General features: G+C 47.0%; 1 protein-coding gene across 1 annotated transcript in view; it reads left to right on the top strand.

Moving 5' to 3' along the window:
• MDGA2 (MAM domain containing glycosylphosphatidylinositol anchor 2) overlaps nucleotides 1-15,521 on the top strand; it is a 377,896-nt gene that overhangs the window by 188,727 nt on the left and 173,648 nt on the right. The window contains exon 3 of the mRNA XM_033158260.1: nucleotides 2,152-2,326. Within this exon, the coding sequence (XP_033014151.1) occupies nucleotides 2,152-2,326 (175 nt within the window). The remainder of the gene's footprint in view (nucleotides 1-2,151; nucleotides 2,327-15,521) is intronic.

Genomic DNA, 15,521 nt, shown 5'->3' with positions numbered 1-15,521 from the left:
AAAGCACATTAAAAACTGAGCAAATGTGAATAGAATAAGATATAAAGCTACCTAGAAGATATATATGATTTTGAAGACAGTGGAGGGAATGGGGGAAGTCCCCCAAAACAGAGAAGATAGTAACAAGAACAGTAAGAGGATAAGTGTTAGTTTAAAGGTTTGTATATGTTTCTCTTTTTTTATTGTAATTGTTTGATTGTGTTTTTGTGCTGTGTTTATGTATTGTATTTCTGTATTGTTAATGTTGGTGTTTATATTATGTTTTCCTTTTGTCATAATAGAAAATAATAAAATCTTATAAAAAAAAAAAGAAAATAAGGTTGTCCTAAGGAAAAGCGGGACATTCCAGGGTCAAACCAGAAACCGGGGTGGCTTCTTTAAATCTGGGACCATCCCCAGAAAATAGGGACACCTGGAGGGTCTGCCAGCAGGGTCTTCATATGGTTGCATGCCACTCCGATCTCTGAGCAGTGTGAGATTCCAGGAGTTGCAGGTGCTCACCCAGATTTCGTGTTTCCTTTTGGGAATAAGGCACAGCGGAGATTGTGAGGTCTTCAAAATATATATGGTTTACACCTGGAGGGGTCACAACTAGTGTTGGACGGTGCCTGGTTTTCAACGTTGTGATATATCAACAGCTGAACATCGTGATAGATCAATCTGTCACAATGTCTGAAATAAGGATGGACCAAATGGGGCAACGTCCTGGCAAATGCTACTACTTAGGGGTCTAAAACTGATATGTGGTTACTTAGCTTTCACATACTTTTACAACTGTTATTTAATAGTCCAGGGCACTAGGGGTGGCGGGAATCACAAGAGAAGTGATGTACGGCTTCACAGTTTCCCCCACATTGCAATTTTTTACACAGCACATGCACACATCGTGATGTATCACCATGATGAATATTACAAAACCATTATCACGGGATAGGACAATTTGTCGAGACATTGTCCAGCTCCTGTGACAACATCAGTGCCCCCAAAAGGTCCTCCTCCTCCCATAGCCACAGGCTATACAGCAGTATGCTAGAAACAGGTATAAACCTACAGCAACATGTCTACGTGTCTAGGTAGGTTTGTCTAAGCAAAAACATTTGCAGCAGGTGGCGAAAGCAGTACAGTGGTAGTTGCCTTCCCGATATCAATAGGCAGGGAGTTCCAAAGTCTAGGACCTGCCACGCTAAGAGATCAATTTGTTACAAATGTAAATGGGTGTTTTGTGACACTTGTGGCAGTGCCAGTTCCTCAGATCAAAGCAGTCAAGTATGCATATACAGAACAAGGTATTCTCGCAGGTAAACTGGCCCCAAGTAGCTAGGGGTTTTATATACTAATGTTATATCCTTCCGGGAACCTTAGTTCTTAAAATAAATGCCAAACACTGGATTTAGGAGAAATCAAGAGTAAGCCTTTTATTGCTGAGCAATAGGTCCAGGGAGTCATCTCCAAAAGACTGGACATCAATCACAGGTATCCAAAGGTTTTTATAGATCCTTCAAAGGTTACATATTCATGTCTTGCATTAAGCATCAAGCCAATGAACGTATGACAGCAACCCAGAAATCCAACCCTCTTGTCCCCAGAAGACTCTCTGAACTTCACCCTAGTTAGCTAAGGCAAGGAGATTCACTTCTGCTTTCTTGTAACAACCTTCTGCCCCTGTGAACTCTCCCCCAATTCCTTTCGTTGGGCCATTGGTTTAGCTTGGTAAGCATATAAATCTCATTATGTCATTTGGTCAAAACTCTATATATGTATCTCAAACACCCAGAACATTCTGCAGACATCCTGTTTCTCCCAACATCCTGTTTCACTTGGGGACATAGGACCCATGACATAACTTGTATCTTCTGCGGTCAATCTGCCTAGCTAGATATTTCTGCTTAATTCAGCTATAACCCACAAACTCTTTGTAAGAAGCATTCCTTACAAGGTACAGTCTTAACGCATAAGCATACAGAATAAAGCAAAGGTGAGATTATATGTTCCCAGGTTACAACACTAATGGTAGCCCCTTGAACCTCGACCGGCTTGGATGGTTCATGAAACACCAGTCTCTCTCTTTTTCTGCGTCTTAAGGAAGCAGCCCCTGCCTCCGCCCCACAAATGGGCATGCTAAAGTAACAATCTGTTTTGATGCTTGCTCAGATCAGGTGGACAAAAACAGCAGGAAGTGCCTCTGACCGGTTTCAAGACTCCAGCGTCTTCAACGAGACGTTGAGGATCGCCAACATCCAGCGACATCAAGGGGGCCGCTACTACTGCAAGGCGGAGAATGGCTTGGGCTCGCCAGCGATCAAATCCATCAGGGTCGACGTGTACTGTAAGTATCATCGCTTCTGGAAGCCCCTCAGCTGTTCTTTTCTCTGTTGCGGTTGAGCGTCAAAGTGCCATGGCTGGCAGCCTGGAGGGAAGAGAGGGATTGACCAGGCAGGGTGCCAGGCGGGTGGCCGGCAGAGATTTCTAGAGTTGGAATGCAACAGGGTTCTTTTGTCCAAATATTTTACTGTTTTCACTTATTTATACGAGAAGCAACAAGCAACATTCAACAATCCCACTCCCAACAAAAGCACCAAATGTTTATTTTATTGCATTTAACTGGTTATAGACAAAGGTATTGTTCCATAAGTTGCAATGTTTGGTGAGCACCAATAGGCAAGCTCTGCCAATGTTGCATATGTAATAAAACTGTGCCAGGTGGATTGTTTATTCCACTCTCTCGGACATGGGTAAAACTAGTAAAACTTGACATGAGTCAACAGTGTGATGCAGCAGCTAAAAATGCCAATGAAATTCTGGGCTGCATCAAGAGGAGTATAGCATCTAGATCAAGGGAGGTAATAGTACCACTGTATTCCACTCTGGTCAGACCTCACCTGGAATACTGTGTCCAGTTCTGGGCACCCCAGTTCAAGAAGGATACTGACAAGCTGGAAGGTGTCCAGAGGAGGGCAAACAAAATGGTCCAAGACCTGGAAACGATGCCTTATGAGGAACGGCTTAGGGAGCTGGGTATGTTTAGCCTGGAGAAGAGAAGGTTAAGGGGTGATACGATAGCCATGTTCAAATATATAAAAGGATGTCGTATAGAGGAGGGAGAAAGGTTGTTTTCTGCTGCTCCAGAGAAGCGGACACGGGGCAATGGATTCAAACTACAAGAAAGAATATGCCACCTAAACATTAGGAAGAACTTCCTGACAGTAAGAGCTGTTCGGCAGTGGAATTTGCTGCCAAGGAGTGTGGTGGAGTCTCCTTCTTTGGAGGTCTTGAAGCGGAGGCTTGACAGCCATCTGTCAGGAATGCTTTGATGGTGTTTCCTGCTTGGCAGGGGGTTGGACTGGATCGCCCTTGTGGTCTCTTCCAACTCTAGGATTCTAGGATTCTATATTGCGTCTCAGAGTTATGAGGTCCAGATCTCAAACAGGTCTGCATTTAGGGACTTCTGATCCCTTGCAATAGTATACTGTGCTGTAGCCATTTGGTGAACAATGAGATCCTTGTGGGGATCCTTGTTCAGCAGTTTCTGAATAATATGACTGAAGTGCTATTTTAGGAAACAAAGGAATATCTTGTTTTGTGATAAGGCCTGCTTCATGAAAGACCTTTTCGCCCCGAAACAGAAAGACACATGTGGATAAGTGAGCCAATGGCCTTACTATTTTGTCAACACATAGCTGATATGTTTTTAGTCATTTCACTGAGCAGGTGAAACTCGAAAAATTAGAATATTGTGGAAAAGTCCATTTATGTAAGCAATTGTTTTCATTAGCTGCTGGAGTTTAATATATGAGATAGACTCATGACATGCAAAGTGAGATGTGTCAAGCCTTTGATTGTTATAATTGTGATGATTATGGTGCACAGCTGATGAAAACCCTAAAGCTGAAATTGTGAATTTGGGGTTCTCACTGTTGGATGTTAATTCAAGGTTCATTATTGTTCCACAGGGATATCTCTTTAAGAGAATGAAAGAAGTAAATTGACCTAGTTTTCCAGCTGTGGGACAGTGCAGCAGGTGATGCTGAGTTTGTCTTGATTTGGGCGTGACAGTAATCGGGTACGGTATATAAGGAGGTCTGCGTACCTTCCTCAGTTGCCCTGGGTGGTGGGTCACCATATGGGTCATGTTTCTGTAATGTAATGTTAGCTGATGAAATTTCTGTTATTTTTGCTTTTCATTAAACCACTCCTAGTTTTGCTCTACAGTCTCCTCAACCTTCTTGTTGTGCAGTTGCTCAGCTTAATATGCCAACACTCACCAGCTGTATGCCATAATCATCACAATTATAACAAATAAAGGCTTGACATAACTCACTTTGCATGTCATGAGTCTATCTCATATATTAGTTTCACCTTTTAAGTTGAATTACTGAAAGAAGTGAACCTATCCACGATATTCTAATTTTTCGAGTTTCACCTGTATATACCAATTGTGTATAACTTTGAGTGCATTTTCATATCACAGTTTGTAGAAATGTAGAATCATAGAATTGTTGAGTTAAAAAGGTACCCCAAGGGTCATCTAGTCCAACCCCCTACAACGCAGGAATCTCAGATGTGGGGAGCTAGCTATCCTGGAAGAAAATGTATTCCACCCTTTTGGCCTGCGTTGCATAGGGTTGAACTAGATTACTCTTTGGATCATTTGCAACTCTTCAGTTCTGATGCTATGATCTTCTGCAGCTTTAAGTCACACTCAGCATGAAGAAAGTCACAGGAAAGACATCCAGTATAAGGCAGATATATACTGTAAGATCTCAGTATGCGCAAAGCATTTGCTGGTATCTCTTCTCTCTCTACCCGAGGGTGCTGATGGGGAACGTTTTATACTTTCCCTGGAAAGGAAATTTGACCTAGTGGCGGATGAATTATCTACATTGTATAAAGCAAAATCAGCTTATGGGGGGAGAAAATGGTCGTCTTATCTTTTGAAAGAAGGAATTCTAGTCATGGTTCTGTTCTCTGCTCAGAAAAGAAGTTGACGAGCTTTTGAACAAAAGGAGTCTTAACAGATGCACGGCGAACGTGTTTTCTTAATCTTCTTATGGGGCTGATCCTGGCAAACGCCCAAGATCAGGAATGGCTTGGCATGTGGCAATGGTTACGAGCGAGGTCATCAGGGCTGAGCTCTCGTGGAGGGAGCCATCCTGGGCTGGGACTGTAACGCTTTAGGCTGCAGGTGGTGACTTGCCAGACTGAAGGCTCCTCAATGCAAACAGAACATGCCTCCATGGCATAGATCCCAGATCCTGGTGGTGGGACAGGTGCGCTGAAGGACCAGGTGCGCAGCCTGGGAGTCATTTTGGATTCACAGCTGTCCATGGAGGCATAGGTTAACTCTGTGTTCAGGGCAGCTGTCTACCAGCTCCATTTGGTACGCAGGATGAGACCCTACCTGCCTGCGGACTGTGTTGCCAGAGTGGTGAATGCTCTACTTATCTCCCGCTTGGACTACTGCCATGCACTCTACGTGGGGCTACCTTTGAAGGTGACCCGGAAACTACAACTAATCCAGAATGCGGCAGCTAGACTGGTGACTGGGAGCAGCCGCCGAGACCATATAACACCAGTCTTGAAAGACCTACATGAAAGGCTCCCAGTACGTTTCCGAGCACAATTCAAAGTGTTGGTGCTGACACTAAACGGCCTCGGTCCAGTATACCTGAAGGAGCGTCTCCACCCCCATCGTTCTGCCCAGACACTGAGGTCCAGCGCCAAGGGCCTTCTGGCAGTTCCCACACTGAGAGAAGCAAAGCTACAGGGAACCAGGCAGAGGGCCTTTTCGGTAGTGGCGCCTGCCCTGCGGAACACCCTCCCACCAAATGTCAAAGAGGAAAGCAACTATCAGACTTTTAGAAGATATCTGAAAGCAGCCCTGTTTAGGGAAGCTTTTAATTTTTAATAGATTATTGTATTTTAACATTCTGTTGGAAGCCGCCCAGAGTGGCTGGAGAAACCCAGCCAGATGGGTGGGGTATAAATAATAAATTATTATTATTATTATTATTATTATTATTATTATTATTATTATTATTATTATTATTGCCGTCTGGGGAAGGGGGGGAGCTGGGAGGGACTAGAAGAAGGGGGTTTGAGCGATCATAGGGGGTCAGGAGCAGGAGGCCCTCCCAGGACAGGGTTAGAGGCTGAGAGTCCCAGTGCGAGCACAGACTCAGACAAAGAGGAGCCAGAGTTTGCTCTTTCTACCCAGCGGCAGAACAGTCCCAGTCCTGCTGGCTCTCCTCCTTCTTTGACACCCCAATTGAGCAGAGTTTTGCAGCTTCAGCAATGTCTCAGATTCAGATGAACCAGAGGACTCTACTGTGTTTTCTGCTAATAAAAAGCTAATTGCATTCCATGCCTCCTGTGCTTCCCTCGTCCTGTGGAGGACCTGGGTTTGCCTGACAGCTCCTTGACACCCGCTTTCTCTTGTGATAAGGAGAACAGGTGGCACAGATTGGAAGTTAGGAGAGCCCGTTAGTTTTATCTAGGTATTGATTAAGATTTTCGTAAGTCTGAGGCACTGTTTATTTCTTTTTCTGGGTCCCAGAAAGGTCTCTTCCTCGCCTATCACCAGATGAGGGAGGGAGGTTATTATGCAGGCATATAAGGCTGTAGATAAGGACCCTCCAAGGGGGTGTAAAACATGCAGAGGTGTAGCAAGCCCAAGTGGTACCCAGGGCAGTTTTTTTTGTCACCCCCCACATCCGCCCACACCCCTTCAAGTCACAGTGAGCATTTTGTGTTCCCCCACAATGCTTTGCAGCACCTCATTTGCATATGGGGGCGCAAAACGCTCACTGTGACTTGAAGGGGTGTGGGCGGATGGTACCCCAGGTCCAGGTGGACTGAGTAAAGCAAGAACAGCTAATGCTTTTGCAGTGCTGAGTCCTGAGTCCAAAGCCACTGGATTTGCTCTGGCTTGTGCTTGAGGCTCTAGGTGGAGGTGCCAAATGCCACCCCTTGAAGATGGCACCTTTGTGCCCCCTGAGAGGGCAGTGCCCTGGTGAAATGTGCCAGGCTGCTGGGTGGAGCCCTGGCTGGGCAGAGCTGTGCTTCTGTGGCTCTTCCCAGCAGGAAGGAAAAAGCAAAGTGTGTGCTGTGTAAGCCAGCTGCTGCGCTGAGCAACTTATGAGTTGTGGGGTGGGCATGCTGAGAGTCACCCCCTCCCCTGGAACCTGGGGCAGACCGCCCCCCCTAGCGACGCCCCTGAAAACATGTAAGTTTAATGTGCATAAAATCTTAGGTGGAAAAGTGTAGGAAGTGCAAAAGGTGCTTGTGCAGCTAAGGCTGAAAGAAGGCAGCAGAGTATTCCCCCCGCCCCTGGAATCTGGGTCGTTTCAAAAACTGCCATGATATTGTGGAAGCAACTTGCTTATCTGAATCTCTCTCAGAAAGAGTTTTATTGAACAACATTAACAAGTTGGAACCTGAAGAAAGCAGGACTGCGTTGCTAGCTGCTGAAGAGCAATGGGTTGATTTTTATTTGCAAGGGGTTCTTCTGTAAAATGTTTAAAGACGGTTTGCAGTTAAAGTTTGGCAGTCTTTTATCGGCGTGGAGAGCTTATCGATTCATTCTCTGCACAAGGTCCAGCTCAGGGGATTCTGCTCACGTAACTCTAACTGGGCGGTCACTGCGTATTCCATGAGCAGAGCAGCAACCGCAGAAGACTTTAATAGTAGCTTCCCTTTGTTAGTGTGCTGGCCCCAAGGGTTTGTCCGTGAAGCGAGGTCCAAGTCCAGTCCTGGGTCTAGGGGTCCAAAGGAGGTCAGTCCGGCGGGGAGCGAGGCAGGGAGCAGGTCGAGGTCCAAGGCAGGTTCAGGCACAAGGTTGCAGGTTGAGCACACGCTTGCAACTAAGTTGCTCACGCAACTTGGGCTGGGTCTGGCTGGCTTTTATCTGGCCCTATGCTTAGGGTGGCCCCGATCCTCCGGAGACTCGCCTCTCCTCCGGGCCTGGAGGCGAGCACTCCTCCTGTAGGCATTTAACTCCCTTCGCCTCTCTGTCCTGAGCCTCTGCAGCTCAGGAGAGGCTGGTGGGTTACTGGACCCAGGGGCTGCCTCAGCTTCCTCGGAAGAGGCTGGGAGTGGAGCACCTGCAGGCAATGGGTCCTCCCTCCCATCAGGAGCCAGAGCAGACTCTGCTGATGCCTGCACCTGGGGATCCAGCACAGGTGGGGATCCTTCAGGCTCAAGCCCTGGCCCCGGCTCAGCTGGTTCTGGAGGCGGGGAATCCTGTGCAGGCTGGGATCCCTCAGGTTCAGCATCAGAGTCTGACTCCCAGGCCATCACAGTTAGACATTTGCAAGGCTACTATCTGGGCATCTCCCCATGTGTTCACTAAACACTCTTCCTCTGATGCCTCTATCGAGAGAAGGGTCTTGCAGAGGGTAGTTTGTACATAGTGGAGGAGAAAGGCCTTCCTGAAATCTTCTGTATACTGATCTGGTACTTCCTAATCCAAGAATTCATAGAATTGAATTTTAGAGTTGGAAGGGACCACAAGGCTCATCCAGTCCATGGGTAGGCAAACTAAGGCCCGGGGACTAGATCCAGCCAAATTGCCTTCTGAATCCAGCCCACAGGTGGTCCGGGAATCAGCGTGTTTTTACATGAGTAGAATGTGTCCAGTGGTGGAGGAAGCCACTTGGTCACCCGTGGTGGCAAACCCAGGGGCCCAGAGCTACCGCCCACCGCTCTGTAGCATGCATGCGCAGCGTAGCTGCATACAATGCATGATACAACATGCAGTGGATACAACATGCATCTCTGTGCATGGCACACAGCACATGCGTCACATGCTGGGCGTGCATGCCGTGCCACTCCATAGCAGCGCCGGCGGGCAGGCCCCGGGCAGGCTGCGGGGTGGAGCGGCCTTGCTTAGTGACTTGTTCGCAGGCGCCGTGCAGGTTTGCGAGCACGGTTTGCTCGGGGCCTGCTGGCAGGGCTCTCCTTGGGCGTCACGGGGCAGGGCGCGCATGAGTGTCACCCCCTCCAGTGGAACCCGGTGTGACCCGCCTCCATCTTGCTACGCCACTGAATGTGTCCTTTTATTTAAAATGCATCTGTGGGTTATTTGTGGGGCATAGGAATTGGTTCATTCCCCCTCCCCTTCAAAATATAGTCCGCCCCCCACAAGGTATGAGGGACTGGCCCCCTGCTGAAAACGTTTGCTGACCCCTGCCTAGTCCAACCCCCTGCAATGCAGGACTACTTTCCCCAACGTGGGGCTCAAACCCACAACCCTGATTTTGAGAGTCTCCTGCTCTACTGGCTGAGCTATCCCACCATTCACAAGGAGGTAAATTTCTGTTTACTGAATTCCTATTTATAGAATGCCATGCAATTCCATGGTTTTATTTTTTCCAGGAGTTATCACCAACTCACCTGCGTTTCGTCCATTACTGACCTATGACTTATGTTCCAGCTTCCTGCCAGTCGGAACAATAGACCGTTTCTCAAATTTATCCCAGAATTAGTGCATGGGCAGTTTGCAGCAAAAGTTCAGCCCCTTCGATTAATTTGCGTCCCTTTCCTGGCCTGGTTTGCCGATGCACTTGGCTGCTGAATAATAGCTGAGGCTCCTGGAGAGTGTCAGGGCAGACGGATGAAGCGTGTGATCACGCATAACATTACACCCTTCGTGATTCCTTGTTTGGCATGGCGTGCATCAGAAACCGGGGCGTCTTTTTTAAAAAAAACACAGAGGTGCAAAGAACGGGGGACTGAAATGTACCACAAACAGTGCGTGCATGGACGAAGTTGAAGATGTGCAAAACGAATAAATAACAACTTTGCTAAAAAAAACATAGGAATAGCTCTGGTGGATCAGACCAGAAGGGGCCCATCTAGTCCAGCATCCAGTTCTCAGGGTGGCCAACCAGACGCCAGTAAAAAACTTGCCAACAGGATCCGAGCACAAGAGCAACTCTCCTCTCCTGCGGTTTCCAGCAACTGGGATTCAGAAGCAGGGCTGCCTCCAGTGGTGGAGACGGAGCAGAGCTACCATAGTTAGCAACCAGCGCTAGACCTCTCTCTCCTCCATGTAGTTGTCCAGTCCCCTGTTAAAGACACCGAGTTTGGTGGCCATCGCTGCCTCCTGTCCTGTGGGAGGGAGTTCCATAGCCCAACTCTGTACTGTGTGAAGAAGGACGTCCTTTTATGCGTCCTGAATCTTCCAGTCAGGACCGTCTTGAGTTTATGAGGTGCCCTGGCGCAGCCGGCAAACTTGCGCTCCTGCATTCCACCGGGCAGCCGGAGGGCGCGGCACGGCCGGCCAGCTTGCGCTCCACCAGGCAGCCGGAGGGCACAGCCGGGCGTCTGGAGAGCGTGGCACGGCTGGCCAACTTGTGCACCCATGCTCTGCCGGGCAGCCGGAGGGCACGGCACGGCCGGCCAACTCGTGCTCCCGTGCTCCGCTGGGCGGCCGGAGGGCACGGTGCGGCCGGCCAACTGGAGGGTGCTGCCGGCGGGCGCTGTCGGTTGGGCTGGAGGGCAGAGGCACCCTCCAGGCCATTGCGCCCTGGCGCCTTGCACCAGTAGGCTCAATGGTTAAGACAGCCCTGCTTCCAGTGTTCAGCTTCAAGTTCTAGTCTTAGGGGAGAGAGAGGAAAACTTTTATCTGTGTTATAAGGATTCTATGATTCTAAGTTACTGTTCAGCGAGTTTTGTTCCTGAGTCGTTGTCCTGGACTGTACCACCAGGCAGCGTACAGCTGATTGTTTGGTTGAGCATCCAAATTCTGCATCAACTTGCCCCGGGTGCAACATTTTTAGAGGCGCAAAATTTCAAGACTTGGTGCTGCCTCAGCACAGCTACATGATTCTGTAGCTGCATCCCATTAAAAGGGGCTTCTCCATGCAAACCAGGAAGTGACCACTCCAGACAACAGAACGGCTCTTCTTTTCCTATCCCTGCGTCTGTGATCTCCTGGGTGGCAAGACCGCCTTTAGGCAGTTGAATGCACGTCCATTTTGGGAAATGCATCATTTTTTGTGTGTGATGTTGGATTAATTGGGTAAAGGCAGATGGTCATTCAGCTAAAAAATATATTTAATTGCTCAAGTGTCCTAATGAATTTATTTTTACGGGGGTACTTGACTGCTTTCCAATCTTTGAAGCTGTGCAGAATTATTTTAAACTTGTTTTTAAAAGACAAATTAAAAGTTAAAGTGACAGTGGCGGTGGCTGCTAACGGTTGGAGTGTTGGACGAGGACCTGAGAGACCAGGATTCAAATCCCCACTCAGCCATGAAGCTCACCGGTTGACCTTGGGCCAATCAGCAGCATCTCTCATTATAACGGACCTCACAGGGTTGTTTTGGAATAAAATGGGGACAAGGAGAACCATGTGCAGGACCTTAAGCTCTTTAGAGAAAAATGTGGCATAATAATAATAATAATAATAATAATAATAATAATAATGGAATATGTACTGTTGGGAGGGTCCCTGTTTCTATAGAAGCAGTATATAATTTTATTTCTGACTTTTAGAAGACATCTGATGGTAGTCCCGTTTAGGGAAGTTTTTAATGTTTGAATTTTTTATTCTGTTTTTAGTGTTCTGTTGGGAGCCGCCCAGAGTGGCTGGGGAAATCTAGCCAGGTGGACAGGGTATAAATATTATTATTATTATTATTATTATTATTATTATTATTATTATTATTATTAAAAATAAAAACAACCGCATGTGCATCCCCTGCCGCCAGCCGGCGTGCGAGTCCTGCAATTGTAGTCACTTTGTAGGAATATTTGGCCGAGATTTGCCCTTTCCTCCCGGAGGTCTTGTTATCATTCTCGCTGTGTTCAATTTTTGCTTCGTTTTTTTTTTTTTTTTTTTTTTTTACGCCGGGGTCTGTGGAGGGAGAGAACCGTCAAAGGCAGGCTAGGTGTGGAGGTGCAGGAGCTGCCAATCAAGTTGTCAATCGGAATGGAGGGAGACCGGCTTGCCCTTTGGATGAAAGGGTCAGCCTTGTGCTCTGCATGAGGATTGCTTGATTCCTTGCTCCCTCCCTGCCCTGGGAAAGGATCTGGAGCCGCAAAGAGTTGTCCTGGCCTGGGGTGAAGGCTTGTAAACATCCTGCGTCCTCATCTTGCAGGCTGTTGGGATGCAAATGTGATTCACTCCTTGCAAGCCTGGTGTTGGAAGCCGGGAACAAACAAACCTGGACCCTCTCCCTGTCATCGTACTTACAGGTGGCGTGATGGGAGATCAGGATGCCTGCAAAATCCCCCCCCCCCGATATCCACACTTCTCCCCATATCAGTTGTTATAGGGATTCTAAGGCCTTATATATATGAAATAATTGTTCATAAACGTACAAGGCAAACGCATACATAAGTATATAAACCACGTGTCTGAAATAATAATAATAATAATAATAATAATAATAATAATAATAATAATAATAATTTATTTGTACCCCGCCCATACAGGAGAACAATCCTGAAGCCATTTTGACTCTGTCAAATGGACCTCAAATATTTCTCTGCAAGGAGGAAGGAAATGGGAAAAGCTCATCAATTGTCTTTGGACTGTAGGGGCTCACACCTCCCTGTAAATACAGTCTGGCGTAAAACCTAGAATCCTAGAGTTGGAAGAGACCCCAATGGCCATCCAGTCCAACCCCCTGCCAAGCAGGAAACACCATCAAAGCATTCCTGACAGATGGCTGTCAAGCCTGTGCTTAAAGACCTCCAAAGAAGAAGACTCCACCACACTCCTTGGCACCAAATTCCACTGACGAACGGCTCTTACTGTCAGGAAGTTCTTCCTAATGTTTAGGTGGAATCTTCTTTCTTGTAGTTTGAATCCCTTGCCCTGTGTCTGCTTCTCTGGAGCAGCAGAAAACAACCTTTCTCCCTCCTCTATATGACATCCTTTGATATATTTGAACATGGCTATCAGATCACCCCTTAACCTTCTCTTCTCCAGGCTAAACATACCCAGCTCCCTAAGCCGTTCCTCATAAGGCATCGTTTCCAGGCCTTGGACCATTTTGGTTGCCCTCCTCTGGAATGAGCACCTCCCCCAGGAGATCTGAAGTAGGACTTTGCACATTTCAAGCATTTTCTCACTCTCTGAACATCCAAACTGATGGCAAAGGGTTGGACTGGATGACCCTCTGGGTCCCTTCTAACTCTGCAATTCTATGCTATAGCTCTGCACAATGCTGAGCTAACAGGAGGAAAGTATAACTGATTATTTATTTATTTATTAAAAAATCAACACATCACCTGTAAACAAATGAGAATTACAAGCTACTGACTGTTTTTACTGAGAATCCATTATTATCTTTTTTAGCATCTCTGATTTAGAAATTGATATTTCAGAAAACCAATTGCACAAAGCTACACATGGAGCCTATATCGGACTAGAGATTCAGCTTGCTTGAAGTCCAGCAGAAGCAAACTGCGCCAGAACAAGCTCACAGTAGATTTTTTTTTTTTTTAAGTCACAAATTAATGGGCTGGAGAGCTCATTTGCATTTTGTCTCCATTTGGAAAAAAAGAACTAATTAATATGTTTTATTGAGCTAATTGCAGTGCCACCAGCCTTTGTGGGAAGGGAAAAATAGGTCTCAGGGATGTGTTTGCAGAAAGAAAAATCTTACTGCTAACATGCGTGACTAATAATGGATGTAGCTCTGTTAAAAAATTAACCACACTTTAATTAAATGAGCATTGCAAAGATACCCATTGTAGCAGGCCTTCCTGATTTAAAGTCCCCCGGGGCTGGCCTGCCATTGGTTATATGAGGCAAGGCAAAGGCTCATTAAAAGAAAGCAAAAAAACAAACCCCAAACACCTGCCAATCACTTCTTGTCCTTCAGCCTCCGGTAATGATCACTCACTGCAAAGATGCTCCGAGTTCAAAACTAGTTACCGTGGAAGAAGGATTCCCCACTTCGAAACGAGGGAGAATTGCCCCTGTTTTAAACTGGAATAAAGTTTAAAAACCTTCCTTGGAGGTTTTTAAGCAGAGGTTGGATGGACATCTGTCCTGGATGCTGATATCCCTGCATTGCAAGGGGGCTGGACTAGACGACTCTTGGGGTCCCTTCCAACTCTGCCATTCTGTGTTTCTATGAAAGTGCGTAGAGAAAAGTTCCCCTTCCCCTCTCGTAACATTAGAACTCATGGGCATCCAAGGAAGCCGAATGTTGGAAGGTTCAGGATAGCTAAAATAAAAGATCTTCTTCAGAGTTAAACTGTGGAACTCCCTGCTACAGGAGGAAGTGATGGCCACCAATTTAGATGGCTTTAGAAGAGGATTGGATAAATTCACGGAGGAGATGACTACCACTGGCTACCAGCAGGGCCGTCTTTACCCGGGGGTACAAGGGTTGCGGTGCACCCGGGCGCTGAATTCGGGGGGGGGGGGGTGAGAGCGCCAAGCGCCCGCTGCTAAAGCTCTTATCTGTTGTTGTTGTTCAGTCGTGTCCGACTCTTCGTGACCCCATGGAGCAGAGCACGCCAGGCACGCCTATCTTTCACTGCCTCCCGCAGTTTGGCCAAACTCATGTTAGTAGCTTCAAGAACACTGTCCAACCATCTCATCCTCTGCCGTCTCCTTCTCCTTGTGCCCTCCATCTTTCCCAACACCAGGGTCTTTTCCAGGGAGTCTTCTCTTCTCATGAGGTGGCCAAAGTACTGGAGCCTCAGCTTCAGGATCTGCCCTTCTAGTGAGCACTCAGGGCCGATTTCCTTGAGAATGGAAAGGTTTGATCTTCTAGCAGTCCATGGGACTCTCAAGAGTCTCCTCCAGCACCATAATTCAAAAGCACCAATTCTTCGGCGATCAGTCTTCTTTATGGTCTAGCTCTCACTTCCATACATCACTACTGGGAAAACCATAGCTTTAACTATACAGACCTTTGAAGCTCTTATCTATCTGTTATGAAATAATAAATAATTTTGATAAAGCCAGAAAAACAAAATACATATATACCTAGGTATTACTGAAATGTATACCGACTGTTTCACTAAAGGACTTTCGACTTTGTGAGCTTATTTACCAAAGATGCCTGCTTGTCATTCACAACGACGGCACTTCTCAGAGGAGTCAACAACAGCGCTTGTCATTCTCAGTTAATTGGGAGGCTAAACTAAATTTGGGGGCGCTGGGTGGGTCTTTGCACCTTGGTGGCGCATATGCTAAAGTGTGCGCTGGCTGGCAGCCACAACGGCTGCGCTGTGCACCCATTGTTATGCTTCTGAATCCCAGTTGATGGAAACGGCAGGAGGAGAGCGTTGCTCTTGCGCTTGAATTCTGCTTGTGGATTTCCCACGGGCATCTGGCTGGTTGCTGTGAGAACGAGATGCTGGACTAGAGAGGTCATTGGCCTGATCCAGCGGGCTCTTCTCATGTCCTTATGTCCTTAGTGTGTCAAGTACACACAAGAGGCAGCCATTTTTTAAATAAGATCCCGTATTCCCAACAGCGGCCCAACCCGTGCCGGATTTACGTATAAGCTAAACAAGCTATAGCTTAGGGCCCCAATCTCTTGGGAGGCCTC

This window comes from Lacerta agilis, chromosome 1, assembly GCF_009819535.1.
Source record: "Lacerta agilis isolate rLacAgi1 chromosome 1, rLacAgi1.pri, whole genome shotgun sequence".
NCBI classification, from domain to species: Eukaryota; Metazoa; Chordata; class Lepidosauria; order Squamata; family Lacertidae; genus Lacerta; species Lacerta agilis.
Note: the sequence above shows the minus strand (reverse complement) of the source record. Positions and strands in the feature narration are given on the sequence as shown.